General features: G+C 63.8%; 1 protein-coding gene across 1 annotated transcript in view; it reads left to right on the top strand.

Moving 5' to 3' along the window:
- The window catches only part of HSPG2 (heparan sulfate proteoglycan 2), a 39,015-nt gene that overhangs the window by 10,464 nt on the left and 10,515 nt on the right, over positions 1-18,036 (top strand). The window contains 48 exon segments of the mRNA XM_074848200.1: positions 5-123; positions 206-317; positions 402-515; positions 595-722; positions 800-886; positions 976-1,025; positions 1,130-1,218; positions 1,314-1,454; positions 1,531-1,722; positions 2,632-2,724; positions 2,797-2,877; positions 2,987-3,217; positions 3,331-3,444; positions 3,533-3,660; positions 3,731-3,817; positions 5,626-5,852; positions 5,938-6,048; positions 6,138-6,238; positions 7,837-8,017; positions 8,125-8,184; positions 8,394-8,516; positions 8,600-8,740; positions 9,427-9,569; positions 9,656-9,791; positions 9,880-10,025; positions 10,109-10,247; positions 10,326-10,480; positions 10,750-10,888; positions 11,025-11,176; positions 11,646-11,784; positions 11,983-12,140; positions 12,490-12,628; positions 12,710-12,861; positions 12,958-13,096; positions 13,177-13,328; positions 13,412-13,550; positions 13,635-13,786; positions 13,871-14,009; positions 14,090-14,241; positions 14,325-14,463; positions 14,555-14,698; positions 14,773-14,907; positions 15,218-15,399; positions 15,480-15,672; positions 15,763-15,942; positions 17,127-17,387; positions 17,472-17,667; positions 17,749-17,846. Of these exon segments, the coding sequence (XP_074704301.1) occupies positions 5-123; positions 206-317; positions 402-515; positions 595-722; positions 800-886; positions 976-1,025; positions 1,130-1,218; positions 1,314-1,454; positions 1,531-1,722; positions 2,632-2,724; positions 2,797-2,877; positions 2,987-3,217; positions 3,331-3,444; positions 3,533-3,660; positions 3,731-3,817; positions 5,626-5,852; positions 5,938-6,048; positions 6,138-6,238; positions 7,837-8,017; positions 8,125-8,184; positions 8,394-8,516; positions 8,600-8,740; positions 9,427-9,569; positions 9,656-9,791; positions 9,880-10,025; positions 10,109-10,247; positions 10,326-10,480; positions 10,750-10,888; positions 11,025-11,176; positions 11,646-11,784; positions 11,983-12,140; positions 12,490-12,628; positions 12,710-12,861; positions 12,958-13,096; positions 13,177-13,328; positions 13,412-13,550; positions 13,635-13,786; positions 13,871-14,009; positions 14,090-14,241; positions 14,325-14,463; positions 14,555-14,698; positions 14,773-14,907; positions 15,218-15,399; positions 15,480-15,672; positions 15,763-15,942; positions 17,127-17,387; positions 17,472-17,667; positions 17,749-17,846 (6,709 nt within the window).

Below are 18,036 nucleotides of genomic sequence, written 5' to 3'. Positions count from 1 at the left end.
GCAGCGTGCCTGGCGCCGGGCGGACGGGCGCGATGCCACCCGTGAGCATCTCCTGATGGCATTGGCTGACGTCGACCTCTTCATGATCCGGGCGTCCTACTCCGATCAACCGGAGGAGAGCAGGTACCAGGGATGGGGAGGGGACACGGGGGACATGGGGACGCAGGCGAGCAGAGTGGTGGGGACATCCCCTCTCGCCCCGCAGACTGGCCGATGTCAGCCTGGACGTGGCGGTGCCACACGCCACCGGCCGCCCGCCAGCGCTGGAGGTGGAGGATTGCGCCTGCCCACCTGGTTACCGCGGTGCCTCCTGCCAGGTGAGACCCTCGGTGTCCCCTCACCCTGGCCTTGGGGACACTGAGCGGTGGCTCATCCTGCTTGTCCCCGTGCCCCTTCCGTAGGACTGTGACACCGGCTACACCCGCAGCACCGCCGGGCTCTACCTGGGCACCTGCGAGCCGTGCCAGTGCCACGGCCACGCCGGCGAGTGCCACCCTGAGACCGGTGTCTGCCAGGTGAGCTGGGGACGGTGAGGGGACACCCCAGGGATCCCCATGGCAGTGTCACCGACACCGTAACCCCTCTTCTTTGCAGGACTGCCGGGATCACACGGAAGGTGCCCAATGTGACAAGTGCCAACCCGGCTACTACGGTGATGCCACCCGGGGTACCCCGGATGATTGCCAGCCCTGTCCCTGCCATGGACCACACGGTGACACCCAGTAGGTGCCACCCCCTTGTCCTCTACGTCCCTGGGGACACCGGCAGGGGCTCACCCATCCCTTTGTCCCCTCCGCAGAGTGACCAAGAGCTGCTTTGAGGACACAGACGGGCAGCCCACCTGCAGCGCCTGTGCCCCTGGACACAGCGGGCGCCTCTGCGAGAGGTGCCGGGGGAACCTGGAGTGGGGTGGGGGTTGTGTTTTTTTGGGTGCAACCCCCCCTCACTGGATTTTTTTTGATGCTCCCCCCATAGGTGCTCGCCTGGCTACGTGGGGGACCCGCTGCGGGGAGAGCCGTGCCGAGGTGAGTGTCACAGGGAGGGGACGAGGCGGTGTCCCCCGTGGTGGCACTGAGGGGGGGTCCTGCCTAACGGCTGTCATCCCATGTCCCCCCACCCCGCCCCACAGAGCCGGGTGTCCCCAGCGGGCAGTGCCAGTGCGACCCCCGCGGCAGCATCGGCGAGGGCTGCGACACCGACGGGCAGTGCCGCTGCAAGGTGAGTCCTGTCCCCCTCCTCAGCATGTCCCCAAGCCCTGGGAGGGGACGACAAGGCAATGACACCCACCCTGTGTCCCCGTCCCCCCCTCCAAGGCCAACGTGGAGGGTCCCCACTGTGCCACTTGTCGTCCCCACCATTTCCACCTGAGCGCCAGCGAGCCGGCCGGCTGCCTGCCCTGCTTCTGCATGGGCATCGTCCAGCACTGCGCCAGCACCGCCTACGCCCGCGGCACCGTGAGTGTCCCCGACGATGTCCCCAGGGTGTCTCCAGATGTCCCCGACCCCGCTCACCCTTATCCCCACCCTGTAGGTCCGGACACCCTTCGCTCCCGGGAATCCCCAGGGATTCGCCTTGGTGAACCGGCAGCGCAGCACCCGGGTGGGCACCGGCTTCCGGGTGGAGCCGGGCACCCCCCAACCCCGCTTGACCTACGACCGTTTTGGGGAGCTGCCCCCCGACTCCTACTACTGGCAGCTGCCGCCGCCCTACCAGGGGGACAAGGTAAGGGGGTGCCTCCCTCCCCGGGGGACAGGGGTGCCTGTGGGAGCACCCAGCCTGGCAGCGGCTGCACCCACTCCCCATGGGCACCCCTGGGTGCTCGTCCCGTGGCTCTGTGGAGGGGGAGGTGGGCACAGCCTCCCCCATCTCCTGGCTTCTCCTTTTTGCTTTCTCCTTTCTCCTTTTTCCTTTTTCCTTCTTCCTTTCTCCTTTCTCCTTTTTCCTCTCTCCTTTTTCCTTTTTCCTTTCTCCTTTCTCCTTTTTCCTTTTTCCATTTTCCTTTTTCCTTTTCCCTTTTCTCCTTTTTTATTTCTCCTTTCTCCTTTCTCCTTTCTCCTTTTTCCTTTTTCTTTTTTCCTTTTTCCTTTTTCCTTTTTCCTTTTTCCTTTTTCCTATTCTTCCCCTTCCCCATCTCCATTCCTATCCTATTCCCATCCCTTTCCTCATCCCTTTCCCTTCCTCTTCCCTTCCACTTGCTTATCCCCATCCCCATCCCCTTCCTTCTCCCTTCCCCATCCCAAACCCTATCCCTATCCCCATCCCTATCCCTATCCCTATCCCATCCCCATCCCCATCCCTATCCCTATCCCCATCCCTATCCCCATCCCTATCCCATCCCCATCCCCATCCCAAACCCTATCCCATCCCTATCCCCATCCCCATCCCCATCCCCATCCCCATCCCCATCCCTATCCCTGTCCCTATCCCTACCCCGTCCCGTCCTCTTCCTCTTCCCTTTCACTTTCCTCATCCTCATTCCATCCTCATCCCCTTTCTCTTCCCTTCCTCATCCCCATTCCCCATCCCTGTCCCCACCCTTGTCCCCATCCCTGTCCCACCCCCATCTCATCCCTATCCCATCCCCTTCTTCTTCCCTTTCCCTTCCCCACCCCACCCCATCTCCCCACACAGGTGGGCTCCTATGGTGGGCGCCTCCGCTACACCCTGACCTACACCCCAGGGGGGCAGGGAGCCCCCCTGCCTGACGCCGACATCCAGATCACGGTATGGGGGTGCCTGGGGGGGGGGAGGGACAGAGTGACACCAGGACCCCCTCTGACCCCCCTCTATCCACAGGGCAATGACATCACGCTGGTGGCGTACCAGCCCGACCTGCCCCCACGGACCCCCCAGACTTTCGAGATCATTTTTCGGGAGGTAGGAGGGGGCGGGTGGCCTTTGTCCCTGATGTCCCCCATCCCGACGGCATGCCAAGTTGGTGTGTGTCCCCCCCCCCCCCCTCCTTGACACCCCCCTCTGCCCACAGCAATACTGGCAGCGGCCAGACGGGCAACCAGCGACGCGGGAGCATCTCCTGATGGCTTTGGCCGACCTGGATGAGATCCTCATCCGAGCCACCTACTCCACCAGCACGGCTGCATCCAGCATCGCAGACGTTGCCATGGAAACGGCCGTGCCCCCCCAGCCCGGCCTCCCCCCGGCCGCTGAGGTGGAGGAGTGTCGCTGCCCCCCCGGGTACCACGGGCTGTCCTGCCAGGTGAGCCCCCCGCATCCCTCCTCAGCATCCCTGTCATCACCCCCCCTTCCCACAGATAGTTGCAGAGGGGGTGTCACAACACTGAACCTCCCTTTTTCTTCCCCCCTTGGCAGGACTGTGCCCCCGGTTACACCCGCACTGGGGGGGGGCTGTACCTGGGGCACTGCGAGCTCTGTGAGTGCAACGGGCACTCGGAGAGCTGCCACCCCGAGAGCGGCGTCTGCTCCGTAAGTCTTGATGTTAAGCAGGTTTTTTGGGGGGGGCTGGGGTCTCATCCCAGCTGTGACCCCCCCAGTTTGTGTGTGTCCCCCCCAGGGATGCTTGCACAACACGGCAGGGGATTTCTGTGACCAATGTGCCCCCGGTTTCTACGGGGATGCCACCGCCGGCACCCCTGAGGACTGCCAGCCCTGCGCCTGTCCCCTCCCGTACCCCGAAAACCAGTGAGTGCCGGAGCCGGAGCGAGGGGGTGCTGGGGAGGGGACACACCCCCATCTCACCCTGTCCCCACAGGTTCTCCAGGACCTGCGAGAGTTTGGGAGGCGGCGGGTACCGCTGCACCGCCTGCGAGCCGGGCTACGCCGGGCAGTACTGCGAGCGGTGAGAGCCGCGGCGGGGTGGCCGGTGCCCCCCAAACCCCACCCCGATGGGCTCACCCCGAAATGCTCACCCTGATATACCCACCCTGATGTGGTCCCCCCCAACATACCCACCCCAATGGGCTCACCCTTATACCCACCCCAAAGTGCTCACCCCCATGGGCTCACCCCAATATACCCACCCCGAAGTGCTCACCCCGATGGGCTCACCCCAAAACCCCACCCTGATGGGCTCACCCCAAAATGCTCACCCTGATATACCCACCCTGATGTGGTCCCCCCCAACATACCCACCCCAAAGTGCTCACCCCCATGGGCTCACCCCAATATACCCACCCCGATGGGCTCACCCCAATATACCCACCCTAAAGTGCTCACCCCCATATACCCACCCTGATATAGTCACCTGGATGTGCTCACCCCAATATACCCACCCCGAAGTGCTCATCCCGATGGGCTCACCCCAATATACCCACCCCGAAGTGCTCATCCCGATGGGCTCACCCCAAAACCCCACCCTGATGGGCTCACCCCGAAATACTCACCCTGATATACCCACCCTGACGTGCTCACCCCCATGGGCTCACCCCAGTATACCCACCCCGATGGGCTCACCCCAATATACCCACCTAAAGTGCTCACCCCGATGGGCTCACCCCAAAATGCTCACCCTGATATACCCACCCTGATGTGCTCACCCCCATATACCCACCCTGATATAGTCACCCGGATGTGCTCACCCCAATATACCCACCCCAAAGTGCTCACCCCCATGAGCTCACCCCAATATACCCACCCCCCTATACCCACCCCGATGGGCTCACCCCAACATACTCACCCCGATGGGCTCACCCTTATGCCCACCCTGATATAGTCACCCAGATGTGGTCCCCCCAATATACCCACCCTGATGTGCTCACCCCAATGGCCTCACCCCCATATACCTTCCCTGATGGGCTCACCCCGATATACCAACCCCAATATACCCACCCTGATGTGCTCACCACCCCGATATACCCACCCCAAAGTGCTCACCCCAATATAACCACACTGATGGGCTCACCCCGATATACTCACCCCCATAGACTCACCCCGATGTTCTCCTGCTATACCCACCCTGATGTACTCACCCCAATATTCCCACCCTTATGTACTCACCCCGATATATGCGTCCTAAAGGACTCACACCCACTATATGCACCCCAATATACTCACCCCAATATTCCCACCCCTAGTACTCACCTCGATATATGCATCCTAAAGGGCTCACCCCGCTATATGTACCCCAATATACCCACCCCGATGTGCTCACCCCAATATACCCACCTCAGCAGGCTCACCCCCCTATATGCACCCCAATATGCTCACCCCAATATACCCACCCTGCTGGCTCACCCTGCTACATGCACCCCAATATGGTCACCCCAAAATACCCCCCCCAATATCCTCACCCCAATATGGTCACCCCAAAATACCCCCTCAATATCCTCACCCCAATATGGTCACCCCAAAATACCCCCCCAATATGCTCACCCCAAAATACCCCCCCAATATGCTCACCCCAGTATACCTACCCCAATATGCTCACCCCAATATACCCACCCTGCTGGCTCACCCTGCTACATGCACCCCAATATGGTCACCCCAAAATACCCCCCCTCAATATCCTCACCCCACTATGGTCACCCCAAAATACCCCCCCAATATCCTCACCCCGACATACTCACCCCAGTGGGCTCACCCCAATATATGCCCCCCATTATACCCCCCGTGCCCCCCCCTGTACACTCACCCCCTTTTCCCCCACAGCTGTGCACCTGGCTACGTGGGGGACCCCACAGCGCGCGGCCAGGCGTGTGTCCCAGGGGGGTCCCCGCACCCCCTGGCTGTCCGTGTCCACCCGCCGCGCACCACGGTGGCGCAGGGCAGCGCCGTCACCCTGCGGTGCCAGGCCAGCGGCGACCCCCCCTTCTATTACCACTGGGCGCGAGAAGATGGGCGACCCCTCCCTGAGGGCGCCCAGAGCCGGCGACAAGGTATTGAGTTGGCTTTGGGGGACACACCGGGGTGTCCCCAAGGTGGAGGGGACGCGGGGTATCACCCATGTGTCCCCCCCTCTAGGCGAGGAGCTGCACTTCGCCAGCATCCAGCCCTCTGAAGCCGGCGTCTACGTCTGCTCCTGCCGCAACCTGCGCCACAGCAACGCCAGCCGCGCCGAGGTCATTGTCACCGGTAGGTCGTTGTCACCGAGGGGGGGGACGGGACGCACGGGGATGAAGGGGAGGAGCAGGGGGGGGCTCAGCTTTCCCGTCTTGGCACAGAGACTCCAGGCAAACCCATCACCGTCACCGTGGAGGAGAAGCGGGTGCAGCGGGTGAAGCCCGGGGCTGACGTCACCTTCGTCTGCACCGCCAAGAGCAAGGTGAGCCAAGGGGGGTGTGGCATGGCGGGGCGCATGTGGGCACCCTTGGGTGCCCATGGGGACGTGCGGGGCACGGGGATACCCTTGGGTGCCCACAGGGACATGCAGGCTGCATAGGGACACCCCTGGGTGCTTGCCTGGTCACACAGGGCACATGAGCACCCTTGGGTGCCTGTGGGGTCCTGCAGGGCAGAAGGACACCCCTGGGTGCCCACCTGGCTGTGCAGGACATGCAGGCACCCCTGGGTGCCCCTAAGGCCCTGCAAGACATGTGGACACCCCTGGGTGCCCAGCTGGTCCCACAGAGTAGAGGGACACCTCTGGGTGCCCACGGGGCCATGCAGGGCACAGAGACGCTCTTGGGTGCCCATGCAGCCCTATGGACCCCCCGAACACCCTTGGGTGCCCATGTGACTCTATGGGACACATCAACACATCGGTCCCAGAGAGTGGTGGCCAGTGGAGCTCAATCCAGCTGGTGGCCGGTCACAAGTGGTGTTCCTCAGGGCTCGGTGCTGGGACCATTTCTGTTCAACATCTTTATGGATGATCTCGATAAGGACACAGAGTGTGTCACCAGTGAGTTCGCAGGTGACACCAAGTGAAGCGGGAGTGTCGGTCTGCACGAGGACAGGGAGGCTCTACAGAGAGACTTGGCTAGATTGGATCGGTGGCCAACGTCAACGGGATGGGCTTCAACAGGGCCAAGTGCCAGGTCCTGCACTTGGGCCACAACAACCCCCTGCATGGCTACAGGCTTGGGGAGGTGTGGCTGGAGCTGTCTGGGAGAGAAGGATCTGGGGGTTCTCACTGACAAACAGCTGAACATGAGCCAGCAGTGTGCCCAGGTGGCCAAGAAAGCCAACGGCATCCTGGCTTGGATTAGAAATAGTGTGACCAGCAGAAGCAGGGAGGTGACAGTCCCCCTGTGCTCTGCACTGGTGAGGCCACACCTGGAGTGTTGTGTCCAGTTTTGGGCACCTCAATACGAGAGAGATCTCGAGGGGCTGGAGCGAGGGCAGAGGAGGGCAACGAGGCTGGGGAAGGGCCTGGAGAATAAATCCTGTGAGGAGAGATTGAAGGAGCTGGGACTGTTCAGTGTGAGGAGGAGAAGGCTGAGGGGAGACCTCATCACTCTCTGCAGCTCCCTGAAAGGACATTGTAGAGAGGTTGGTGCTGGTCTCTTCTCCCAGGGGATTAGTGACAGAACAAGAGGGAACGGCTTTAAACTGCAACAGGGGAGGTTCAGACTGGACATGAGGGAAAAATGTTTCACAGAGAGTGGTCAGAGAGTGGAATAGGCTGCCCAGGGAGGGGGTGGAGTCCCCATCCCTGGGTGCGTTTAAGGGTCGTTTGGATGAGCTGTTGGGGGATGTGGTGTAGGGGAGAACTTTGTAGAGTCGGGCTGAGGGTTGGACTCGATGATCCCGAGGGGCTTTTCCAACCTGAATGATTCTGTGGTTCTGTGAACACCCTTGGGTGCCCACCTCTCCCCTGCGGGTACCCCCTGTGCAGCCCCCTCCATCCCCAACAGCCCCCCCCGCGACTCCTTGTTGCCCATCCCCATGGCCTCAGGCCTCTCCCTCTCTCCCCCCCAGTCGCCCGCCTACACCCTGGTGTGGACGCGGCAGAACCACGGGACGCTGCCGGCCGGCGCCGTGGATTTCAACGGCATCCTCACCCTGCGCAGCGTGCGGCCCGAGGACGCCGGCGTCTACGTCTGCACCGGCTCCAACATGCTGGACATGGACGAGGGCACCGCCACGCTCTACGTCCAGGGTGAGCCCGCGGGGCGCCCAGATGCTGGGGGGGGGGTGACGGGCACACTCAGTGCCCAGACGCCGGGGTGACGGGCACGGTCCCCTGAGACTGGCGCCTTCTTGCAGCCCCCTCGAAGACGCAGATGTTTTACGGACCCGTTGAGTTTATGGAGGGGCACAGACCAGGTAAGTCACCGCAGGGGGAGGCCGAGGGGGGGTCTACACGCTCCCCCAACCCGCTGCATGCCGGGGCTCCACCGCGCACCCCACTGCCAGCTGTGCCACGCCGCCCCCCCCCCCCCCCCCCCTGCTTCTCACCGTCCCCACCGCCTGGGCCCAGCGCCATGGGGGGGGCCCCGGTGAGCCCTGAGCACCCCCCCCGGGTCTTACCACAGCCGGCACCGCCGCCGCCCCCACCGCCGCCGTGGAGCCGGCGCAGCTGAGCGTGGCACCGGGGCAGCCGGCTGAGTTTCGCTGCGTGGTCACCGGCAACCCCCCACCCACCCTCGAGTGGCTCGGTAGGTGCCTGCTGGGGATGAGGGGGGGTGCACCAGCTTGGGGACACGGCGAGCGGGGGTGACAGCGGGCCGTGTCCCCGCAGGCACGCTGCCGCCGCGGGCGGTGGTGCAGGCGGGGACGCTGCGTTTCGGCGCCGTTGAGCCCGCCGACGAGGGGCACTACGCGTGTCGGGCGCGCAGCAGCGCCGGGCAGCACACGGCTCGGGCCTTCCTCCACGTGCAAGGTGAGCGTCGTCCCCAGCATCCCGGTCACCCCCCTTGTCCCCATCATCCCCATCCATATTGTCCCCATCCTCCTCATCACATGCATCATTGCTGTCACCCCCCATCATCCCCATCCTCCATCTCCATCAGCCCCATTGTCCCCACCAGCCCCATTGTTGGCATCATCCCTGTCAGCTCCATCATCCCTGTCACCCCCATCATCACTGTCACCCCCATCATCCCTGTCACCCCCATCATCACTGTCACCCCCATCATCTCCACCACCCTCAACATCTCTGTCACCCCATCATCCCTGTCATCCCCATGACCCCCACTGTCCCCATCATCCTCATCATCTCTGTCACCACCACCTCCATCATCCCCTTCATCCCCCATTGTCCCCATCACCCACATTGTCCCCATCGTTCCCCATCATCCATCCCCATCACCCTCATCACCTGCCTCACTCATGTCACCCCCGTCATCCCCATTGTCCCCATCATCCATCCCCATCATCCATCCCCATCATCCTCATCACCTGCCTCACTCATCTCACCCCCATCATCCTCATTGTCCCCATCATTCCCCATCATCCATCCCCATCATCTCCATCACCTGCCTCACTCATGTCACCCACATCGTCCCCATTGTCCCCACCATGCCCCATCACCCCCCCAGTGCCACCCTGACCCCCCACTTCCCGCAGCGGCTGGCACACCCCGGGTGCAGGTGAGCCCGGAGCGGACGGAGGTGCAGGAGGGCTCCACGGTGAGGCTCTACTGCCGGGTCTCGGGGTCACCCACCGCCACCATCACCTGGGAGAAGCAGGGGGGAACCTTACCGCCGCAGGTGAGCCGGGTGCTGGCACCCTTGGGTGCTCCCAGGGGGGTGTGGGTGCACCGCGGGTGCTGCTCACACCCACCCTCATGCCGCAGTCCCGCGCGGAACACGCCGACATCGCCACACTGGTCATCCCTGCCGTGACGGTGGCCGACGGTGGCATCTACCTCTGCGTGGGCACCAGCGCCGCCGGCACGGCCCGTGCCGCCATCGAGGTGGCGGTGGTGCCAGGTGAGGCGTGTGGGGGACGCCAGCAGGGTTTGGGGACACTTTCAGGGGGGCTGCAACCCACCCGTGTCCCCCCTTTTCCTCCCTGCAGGGACGGCACCACCTGTCCGCATCGAGTCCTCGTCCCCGTCTTTCACCGAGGGACAGACCCTGGACCTCGACTGCGTGGTGGCAGGATCCGGCCCTGCCACCGTGACGTGGTACAAGCGTGGCAGCTCCCTGCCCGCCGGCCACCAGGTAGGGCGCAGGCAGCACGGGCAGCGCCCCGAATCCTGCCCTGTCCCCTGCGATGTGACACTGATGCGTGTCCCCAACCCCAGGTTTCAGGGTCCAGGCTCCGTGTCCCCCATGTCACGGCAGCTGATTCAGGGGAGTACGTGTGCCGGGCGAGCTTGGGGACCACTGTCCGGGAGGCGTCTGTCATTGTCACCGTCGTGGCCGGATCCGGTTCATCCTACGGTGAGACCGGGCTCGGTGGCACTGGGGGGGACATGCTGGTCCCAGACGGGTTGTCACAGCTCTGTCCTCCACCCCCAGGGCCACCAGCTTCAGGTGTCCCCGTCCGGATTGAGGCATCCTCATCCACGGTGGCTGAGGGACAAAGCCTGGACCTCAACTGCGTGGTGGCCGGGCAGGGACAGGCCACCGTCACCTGGTACAAGCGTGGGGGCGCCCTCCCGGCCAAGCACCAGGTAGGGGACAACGGAGGGGGATGTCCCCAAGGGGGGTGGTTGGGGTTGATTCACAGCCCCATGTAAGCTTGGGTGGCCCCATGTCAGCCCAGGTGGCCCATGCAGGCCCAACTGGCACTTTTGCAAGCCCAAGTGGCTCTATGCAAGCCCAGATGGCGCTTGTGCAAGTCTGAGCAAGCCCAGTGGCCCCCATACAAGCCCAGATGGTCCCATGCGAGCCCCAGCAGCCCCGTGGAAGCCCAAATGGCCCCCGTGTCCCCTCCCCGCAGGTGTCTGGCTCCCGGCTGCGGCTACTGCAGGTGACAGCGGCCGACTCGGGCGAGTACGTGTGCCGGGTGACCAGCGGGGCCACCACCAAGGAAACTGCTGTCATGGTGACAATCCAGCCCAGCAGTGCCAGCGCCTACCGTGAGTGGGGACAGGGGGGTGATAGTGCCACAGCGGGGGCTCCCCATGTGCCACGGCACTGAGCCAGCTCTCACATGCCCGTGCTGGCAGCGCTCTGCCGCTGTCACTGGGGTCATCCTCTTGTCTCGGTCCCCAGCGCCCGGCAGCACGACCCCTCTGCACATCGAGTCACCGTCCTCCGCCGTGGCCGAGGGCCAGACCCTGGACCTCAACTGCGTCATCGCCAGCCCCGCACAGGCCACCGTCACCTGGTACAAGCGCGGGGGGTCCCTCCCGGCCAAGCACCAGGTAGGGGACATGGAGGGGGATGTCCCCAAGGAGGGTGGTTGGGATTGACCCACGGCCCTGTGCAAGCCTGAGTAGCCCATGTAAGACCAGGTGGCCCCATGCAAGCTCAAGTGGCCCCATGCAAGCTCTGGTGGCCCATGCAAGGTCAGGTGGCCCCATGCAAGCTTAAGTGGCTCCATGCAAGCTCTGGTGGCCCATGCAAGGTCAGGTGGCCCATGCAAGGTCAGGTGGCCCCATGCAAGGTCAGGTGGCCCCATGTAAGCTCAAGTGGCCCCATGCAAGGTCAGGTGGCCTGTGCAAGCCCAGGAGACCCATGCAAGCTTGGGTGACCCCACAGAAGCCGAGGTGGTTTGTGTAAGCACACGTTGCCCCATGCAAGCCCAGGTGGCCTGTGCAAGCCCAAATGGCCCTGTACAAGCCCCAGAAGCCCCATGAAAGCCCAAATGGCCGCTGTGTCCCCTCCCCGCAGGTGTCCGGCTCCCGGCTGCGGCTGCTGCAGGTGACAGCGGCCGACTCGGGCGAGTACGTGTGCCGGGTGACCAGCGGGGCCACCACCAAGGAAACTGCTGTCATGGTGACAATCCAGCCCAGCAGTGCCAGCGCCTACCGTGAGTGGGGACAGGGGGGATGGGGGACGTTACCCATGGGTGGGTGGCACTGCCCTGCAGTGTCCCCATGTCTGGGATGAATCGCTCCCTGGGGAAGCCACCCATGGGTGTGCCCATCCTGGCTTCCTGAGCTCCTGGTGTCCCTTGGAAGGTCACATGTGGTGGTGGCCACAGTCTCTAACCCGTCTCGGTCCCCAGCTCCAGGCAACACGACCCCCCTGCGCATCGAGTCCTCGTCCTTGTCATCCCCTGTGGCCGAGGGCCAGACCCTGGACCTCAACTGCGTCATCGCCAGCCCCGCACAGGCCACCGTCACCTGGTACAAGCGCGGGGGGTCCCTCCCGGCCAAGCACCAGGTAGGGGACATGGAGGGGGATGTCCCCAAGGGAGGCGGTTGGGGTTAACCCATGGCTCTGTGCAATGCAAGCCCAGGTGGTCCATGCAAGCCCAGGTGGCCCCATGCAAGCCCATGTGACCTCATGCAAGTCCAGCTGGCCTCATGCATACCCAGGTGGCCCCATATAAGCCCAGGTGGCCTATGCAAGCCCAAGTGACCCCATGAAAGCCCAAGTGGCTCCATGCAAGCCCAGGTGGCCCTGTGCAAGCTCGAATGGCCTTGTGCAATCCCAGATGGCCCTGTACAACTGCTGATGGCCTTGTGCAAGCTCAAGTGGCCCCAGTGACCCCTGTGTCCCCTTCCCTCAGGTGTCCGGCTCCCGGCTGCGGCTGCTGCAGGTGACAGCGGCTGACTCGGGCGAGTACGTGTGCCGGGTGACCAGTGGGGCCACCACCAAGGAAATCTCCATCGTGGTGACGATCCAGCCCAGCAGTGCCAGCGCCTACCGTGAGTGGGGACCAGGAAGTGACAGGGGACTGGGGGACCATGCCACGGTCCTTGGGGTGACCCTCCCATCTCTGTCCCCAGCTGTTGGTGTCACCCCCCCGGTGCGCATCGAGTCCTCGTCCTCCTCCGTGGCCGAGGGCCAGACCCTGGACCTCAACTGCATCGTGGCCAGGCAGGGTCAGGCCACCATCACCTGGTACAAGCGTGGCGGGTCCCTCCCAGCCAAACACCAGGTAGGGGACACCAGATAAGCATTTTGGGGTGAAAAAGGGATTTTTTGGGGTTTTGAGCGCTTTGTGTCCTCTTTCTCACGTGTGTCACTCCCCCAGGTATCGGGCACCCGCCTGCGCATCCCCCAGGTGACAGCGGCTGATTCAGGGGAGTACGTGTGCCGGGTGACATCAGGCGGCGTCACACACGAGACGTCCCTCATTGTCACCATCCAGACCGGCGCTGGCTCCTCTTACGGTACTGGGATGGGTGGGAGGTGACATGGGGACACGATGGGGACATGGTGGCCGCCCTACTGACCCCATTGCCACTCCCAGCTGTCGGCGTCACGCCACCAGTGAGAATTGAGACCTCGTCCGCCACCGTCACCGAAGGACAGACCCTGGACCTCAACTGCATGGTGGCAGGACAGGGTCACCCCCACGTCACCTGGTACCGGCGTGGGGGGGCTCTGCCCCCCAACAGCCAGGTGGGACGCTGGGGAGGTGGCATCACCCTGCAGGGTACAGCTCCACATCAGACTGATGTGTCCCCAACTTGTCACCTCCCCAGGTGTCAGGGACCCGCCTGCGCCTTGTCCAGGTGTCGGTGGCTGATTCGGGGGAGTACGTGTGCCGGGTGACCGTGGGGACTGTCACACAGGAAGCATCTGTCATTGTCACCGTGCCTGGTGGAGCTGGCACCTATTACCGTGAGTGCAAGCAAGAGGGCAGCGCTTGGGGACAGATGGGTGCCACCTTCGTGACAAATGTCCCTTTTCCCTGTCCTCCCCCAGCCTCTGGCGTCTCCCAGCCCCTCCGCATCGAGTCCTTGTCCTCGGCCATCGCTGAGGGACAGATCCTGGACCTCAACTGCGTGGTGGCGGGATCCGGCCCCTCCACCGTGACATGGTACAAACGCGGTGGCTCCCTGCCCGCCGGCCACCAGGTAGGGTGCAGAGCAGGGTCACTCTAAATTTGTCCCGTCTCCTGCTCTCTGGTGCTGACTTATCCCCAAATTGTCCCCTCCAAGGTGTCGGGCACCCGCCTGCGCATCCCCCAGGTGACAGCAGCCGATTCAGGGGAGTACGTGTGCCGGGTGACATCGAGCGGCGTCACGCAGGAGACGTCCCTTGTCGTCACCATCGATGATGGAGCCAACCCATCCCACTGTGAGTGCCACCCTTTGCGGGGTGGGTCCTGGTGGGTGACAGGGACCTGTGGGGACATTTACCCTTCACTGCCCACGCAGCCACCGGCGTCACGCCGCCCATCCGCATCGAGTCCTCGGCATCCTCTGTCACCGAGGGACAGACCCTGGACCTGGACTGTGTGGTGGCCAGCCAGGGACAGGCCACCATCACCTGGTACAAGCGTGGTGGGTCCCTCCCGGCCAAGCATCAGGTAGGTGGGGACACCAGCGGGGTGAGGGATAGTGGCCATGGGTGGCTTGGTGATGCCACCACACCCTGCCATTGTGTCCCCAGGTTTCGGGGTCCCGCCTGCGGCTGTCGCAGCTCTCGGTGGCTGATTCAGGGGAGTACGTGTGCCGGGCAGACACAGGCAGTGTCTCCCGTGAGGCCACCATCGCTGTCACCGTCAGCTCCCGTGACAGCTCCAGCTACCGTGAGTGCGGCTACAGGGCGATAGAGGACGCCGGGGGGGGAGATGGGGGACATGGGTGACTGGTGGCTTCTCTGTCCCTTTGTCCCTTCAGGTCTGCAGAGCCCCATCATCTCCATCGACCCGCACAGCATGGCGGTGGCACCGGGCGAGGATGCCACCTTCAAGTGCCGCGTCCATGACGGTGCCCGGCCCATCAATGTCACTTGGCGGATGGGACCTGGCCAACATCTCCAAGGTATGGTGGTCCCCAGGGTGGTCCCAGTGCGGTCCCCAGGGTGGCCCTGGTGTTGACGGCTCCTTCTTGCCCAGACAACGTGAAGATCAGCACCAATGGTTCGGTCATCTCCATCACCGGCGCCCACGTGGGCAACCAGGGTGCCTACCACTGCGTGGCCTCCAACCGCTTCGGTGTCGCCAGCAGCGTCGTCAACCTCCTGGTGCAAGGTGCGAGGTGGCCGGAGTGGCTCTGTCCCTGTCCCCATGTGCTCCAGATGCCTCCGGCGTGGTGGTGTCCCCATCACCATCCCTATGTTGGTGTCTCCCATGTGCTCCAGATGCCCCTGGGGTGGTGGTGTCCTCATCCCCATGTCCTCTCCATGCTTCAGGTGCTCCTGGAGTAGTGGTGTCCCTATCCCCACGCTGATGTCCTCCCCCTGCTCCAGATGCCCCCAGGGTGATGGTGTCCCCATCACCATGCCAGCGTTTTTAGTGGTGGTGTCCCCATCCCCACGCTGATGTCCTCCCCCTTCTCCAGGTGCCCCCACGGTGTCAGTGATGCCACCAGGCCCCGTGACGGTGAAGGAAGGCAAATCCCTCAGCCTGGAGTGCCTTGGCCGGGGCGAACCGCGGCCGCTGGTGCGCTGGAGCCGGTTGGGCTCCCGGCAGAAGGTGGAGCACCAAACGCTGCTGCACATGGACAGCCAGGCCATCCTGCAGGTCAGCGGGGCACCCTGGGGTGCCGCAGGGCGCCGGTTGGTGCCCAGGGCTCACCACCCACCCTGTCCCCTCTCCACCAGCTCTCACCAGCCAAGCCGGAGCACACCGGGACCTACGTCTGCACAGCACACAGCGCCTTGGGTTCGGCGCAAGCCCGGGTGGACGTCAACGTGGAGACGGCCCAGCGGCACCCCGGTGCCCCTGAGGTCACCGCGCCGCCTGCCGTCACCGTGGTGGCCGGGGACACGGCCACGCTGCACTGCATGGCCAGAGGTACGGGGAGGATGGAGGATGGTGGCGGAGGAGGGTTCTACAGCCGCGGCGCCCTGATGCCACGGTGATGGGCACCTGTGTTGCCCGTAGGTGAACCGGCACCCCGGATCGAGTGGTCGAAGCTGCGGGCACCCCTGCCCTGGCAGCACCGGGTGGTGAACGGCACCTTGGTCATCCCCCGCGCCGCGCAGCAGGACTCGGGCCAGTACATCTGCAATGCCAGCAGCCCCGCCGGCTTCGCTGAGGTCTTCGTCACCCTCGACGTGGAGTGTAAGGGGGTGGCGGGGGTTGGGGTGCTCCTGGGTCCCTCCTGCCATCTCCACTGTTGCCATCACCCATCCTTGGATCCTGTCTGTCCTTCCTCTGCACGTGGCTGTCTCCATCGCCATTCCCACTCTCCCATCCAGCGCTTCCTCGTGGATCCATCTTCGCTCCATCCCAGCACTCATCCTCATCTCCATCTCCTCTCGAGCTCTGTCATCCAGCCCTTCCCGTGGGTGTGTCCATCCGCTTGTCCTGTCCCCATGCACATCCATCTCTACTGCTCTCTCCTCCATCCATCCCCTGTTCATGGATCCATCCATCACTCACCCATCCCAGCTCACACCCATCTCTCCATCTCCTCTCACACCCCTCCATCAGCCTCTTCCTCGTGGACCCATCCATCTCTTGTCCATCCCAGCTCACACCCAGCTCTCAAACTTCTCCATCCACCCTTTCCTTGTGGATTCATCCATCACTCATTGTACCAGCTCACATCCACGTCTCCATCTCCTCACACCCCTCCATCAATCCCTTCCTGGTGGATTCATCCAACTCTCATCCATCCCAGCTCACGCCCATCTCTCCATCTTCTCTCAAACTTCTCCACCCATCCCTTCCCTGCGGATTCAGCTATTGCTCATCCATCCCACCTCACACCCACCTCTCCATCTCTGCTCACACCCCTCCATCCACCCCTTCCCTGTGGATTCACCCACCTCATCCATCCCCGCACACACCCATCTCTCCATCTCCTCCCAAACTCATCCATCCATTGATCCATCCATCCATCCATTGATCCATTTTCCTTCCTTCCATCGCTCACCCATCCCAGCTCACATCCGCCTCTCCATCTCCTCTCAAACTCCTCCATCCATTGATCCATCCATTGATCCATCTCTTCCTTCCTTCCATCGCTCACCCATCCCAGCTCACATCCGCCTCTCCATCTCCTCTCAAACGCCTCCATCCATTCCTTCCTGGTGGATCCATCCATTGTTTCTCCAGCCCAACTCACATCCATCTCTCCATCTCTTAACTCCTCCACCCATCCCTTCCCTCGTGGATCCATCCATCTCTAGTCCATCCATCTCCACCCCACTCTCCCACCAATGATCTCCTTGCCCTGTTGACCCATTCATTGCCCCATCCTGGCCGTGGCCGGGCGCTGACGGTACCGGCCGTCCCCGCAGCGCCGCCGTACGCCACCAGCCTGCCGGAGGAGACAGCGGTGCGTGCCGGTGACGCACTGCAGGTGCAGTGCCTGGCCCACGGCACCCCGCCACTGCTCTACGCTTGGGACAAGGTCAACGGCAGCCTCTCAGCACGCGTCATCCACCGCGCCGGCCTCCTCCGCATCAGCCCAGCACTGCCCGCCGACGCCGGCACCTACCGCTGCCTCGTCACCAACCGCGTCGGCACCGCCGAGACCTTTGCCCACGTGGCTGTCCACGGTGAGCCCTGCCCCGCCACGGGGATGCCGCACGCCGGGGATGCCCATGCCACCGGGTACCATCAGGGCTTTGCATCCTGCCCAGGTGACGCTGGTGACGGTGGGGACGCCGGCGGTGGTCCCTTGACGGTGCGGGTGACGCCGGGGACCCTTGTCAAGGGGGTGGGTGGCACTGCCGAATTCGCCTGCACTGTCTCGGGGGACCCCCGGGCACGTCTGGAGTGGCTGAAGGACGGCGGGGAGCTGCCCCCCACCCACACTGTGCGGGATGGGGTGCTGCGGTAAGGAGAGGGGGATGGGACAGTGGGATCCCCCCTGCCTGCGCCCCCATGGGGTCCCACACCCCGGCTGTGTCCCTGCAGGATGCCGGAGCTGGCGTGGGGGGCGCAGGGGGTGTACGTGTGCCGGGCCAGCGCCCCAGGCGGGCAGGCGGAGGACAGGGCCACCCTCACCGTCCAGGGTAGGAGTGACACCCATGCACCAGGGGATGCGGGCACCCCCTGACCTGTCCCCCATGAACACTGGCACCCTGGGAACCCCCATCTCCCCACACCCAGGGGTGCCCGCTGACCCGTCCCCTCATGTCCATCAGTACCCTGGGACCCCCCATCTCCCCACACCCATGGGCACCCTGGTACTCCCCATTTCTC

The sequence above is a fragment of the Strix aluco genome, chromosome 22 (genome assembly GCF_031877795.1).
Source record: "Strix aluco isolate bStrAlu1 chromosome 22, bStrAlu1.hap1, whole genome shotgun sequence".
Lineage (NCBI taxonomy): Eukaryota > Metazoa > Chordata > Aves > Strigiformes > Strigidae > Strix > Strix aluco.
Note: the sequence above shows the minus strand (reverse complement) of the source record. Positions and strands in the feature narration are given on the sequence as shown.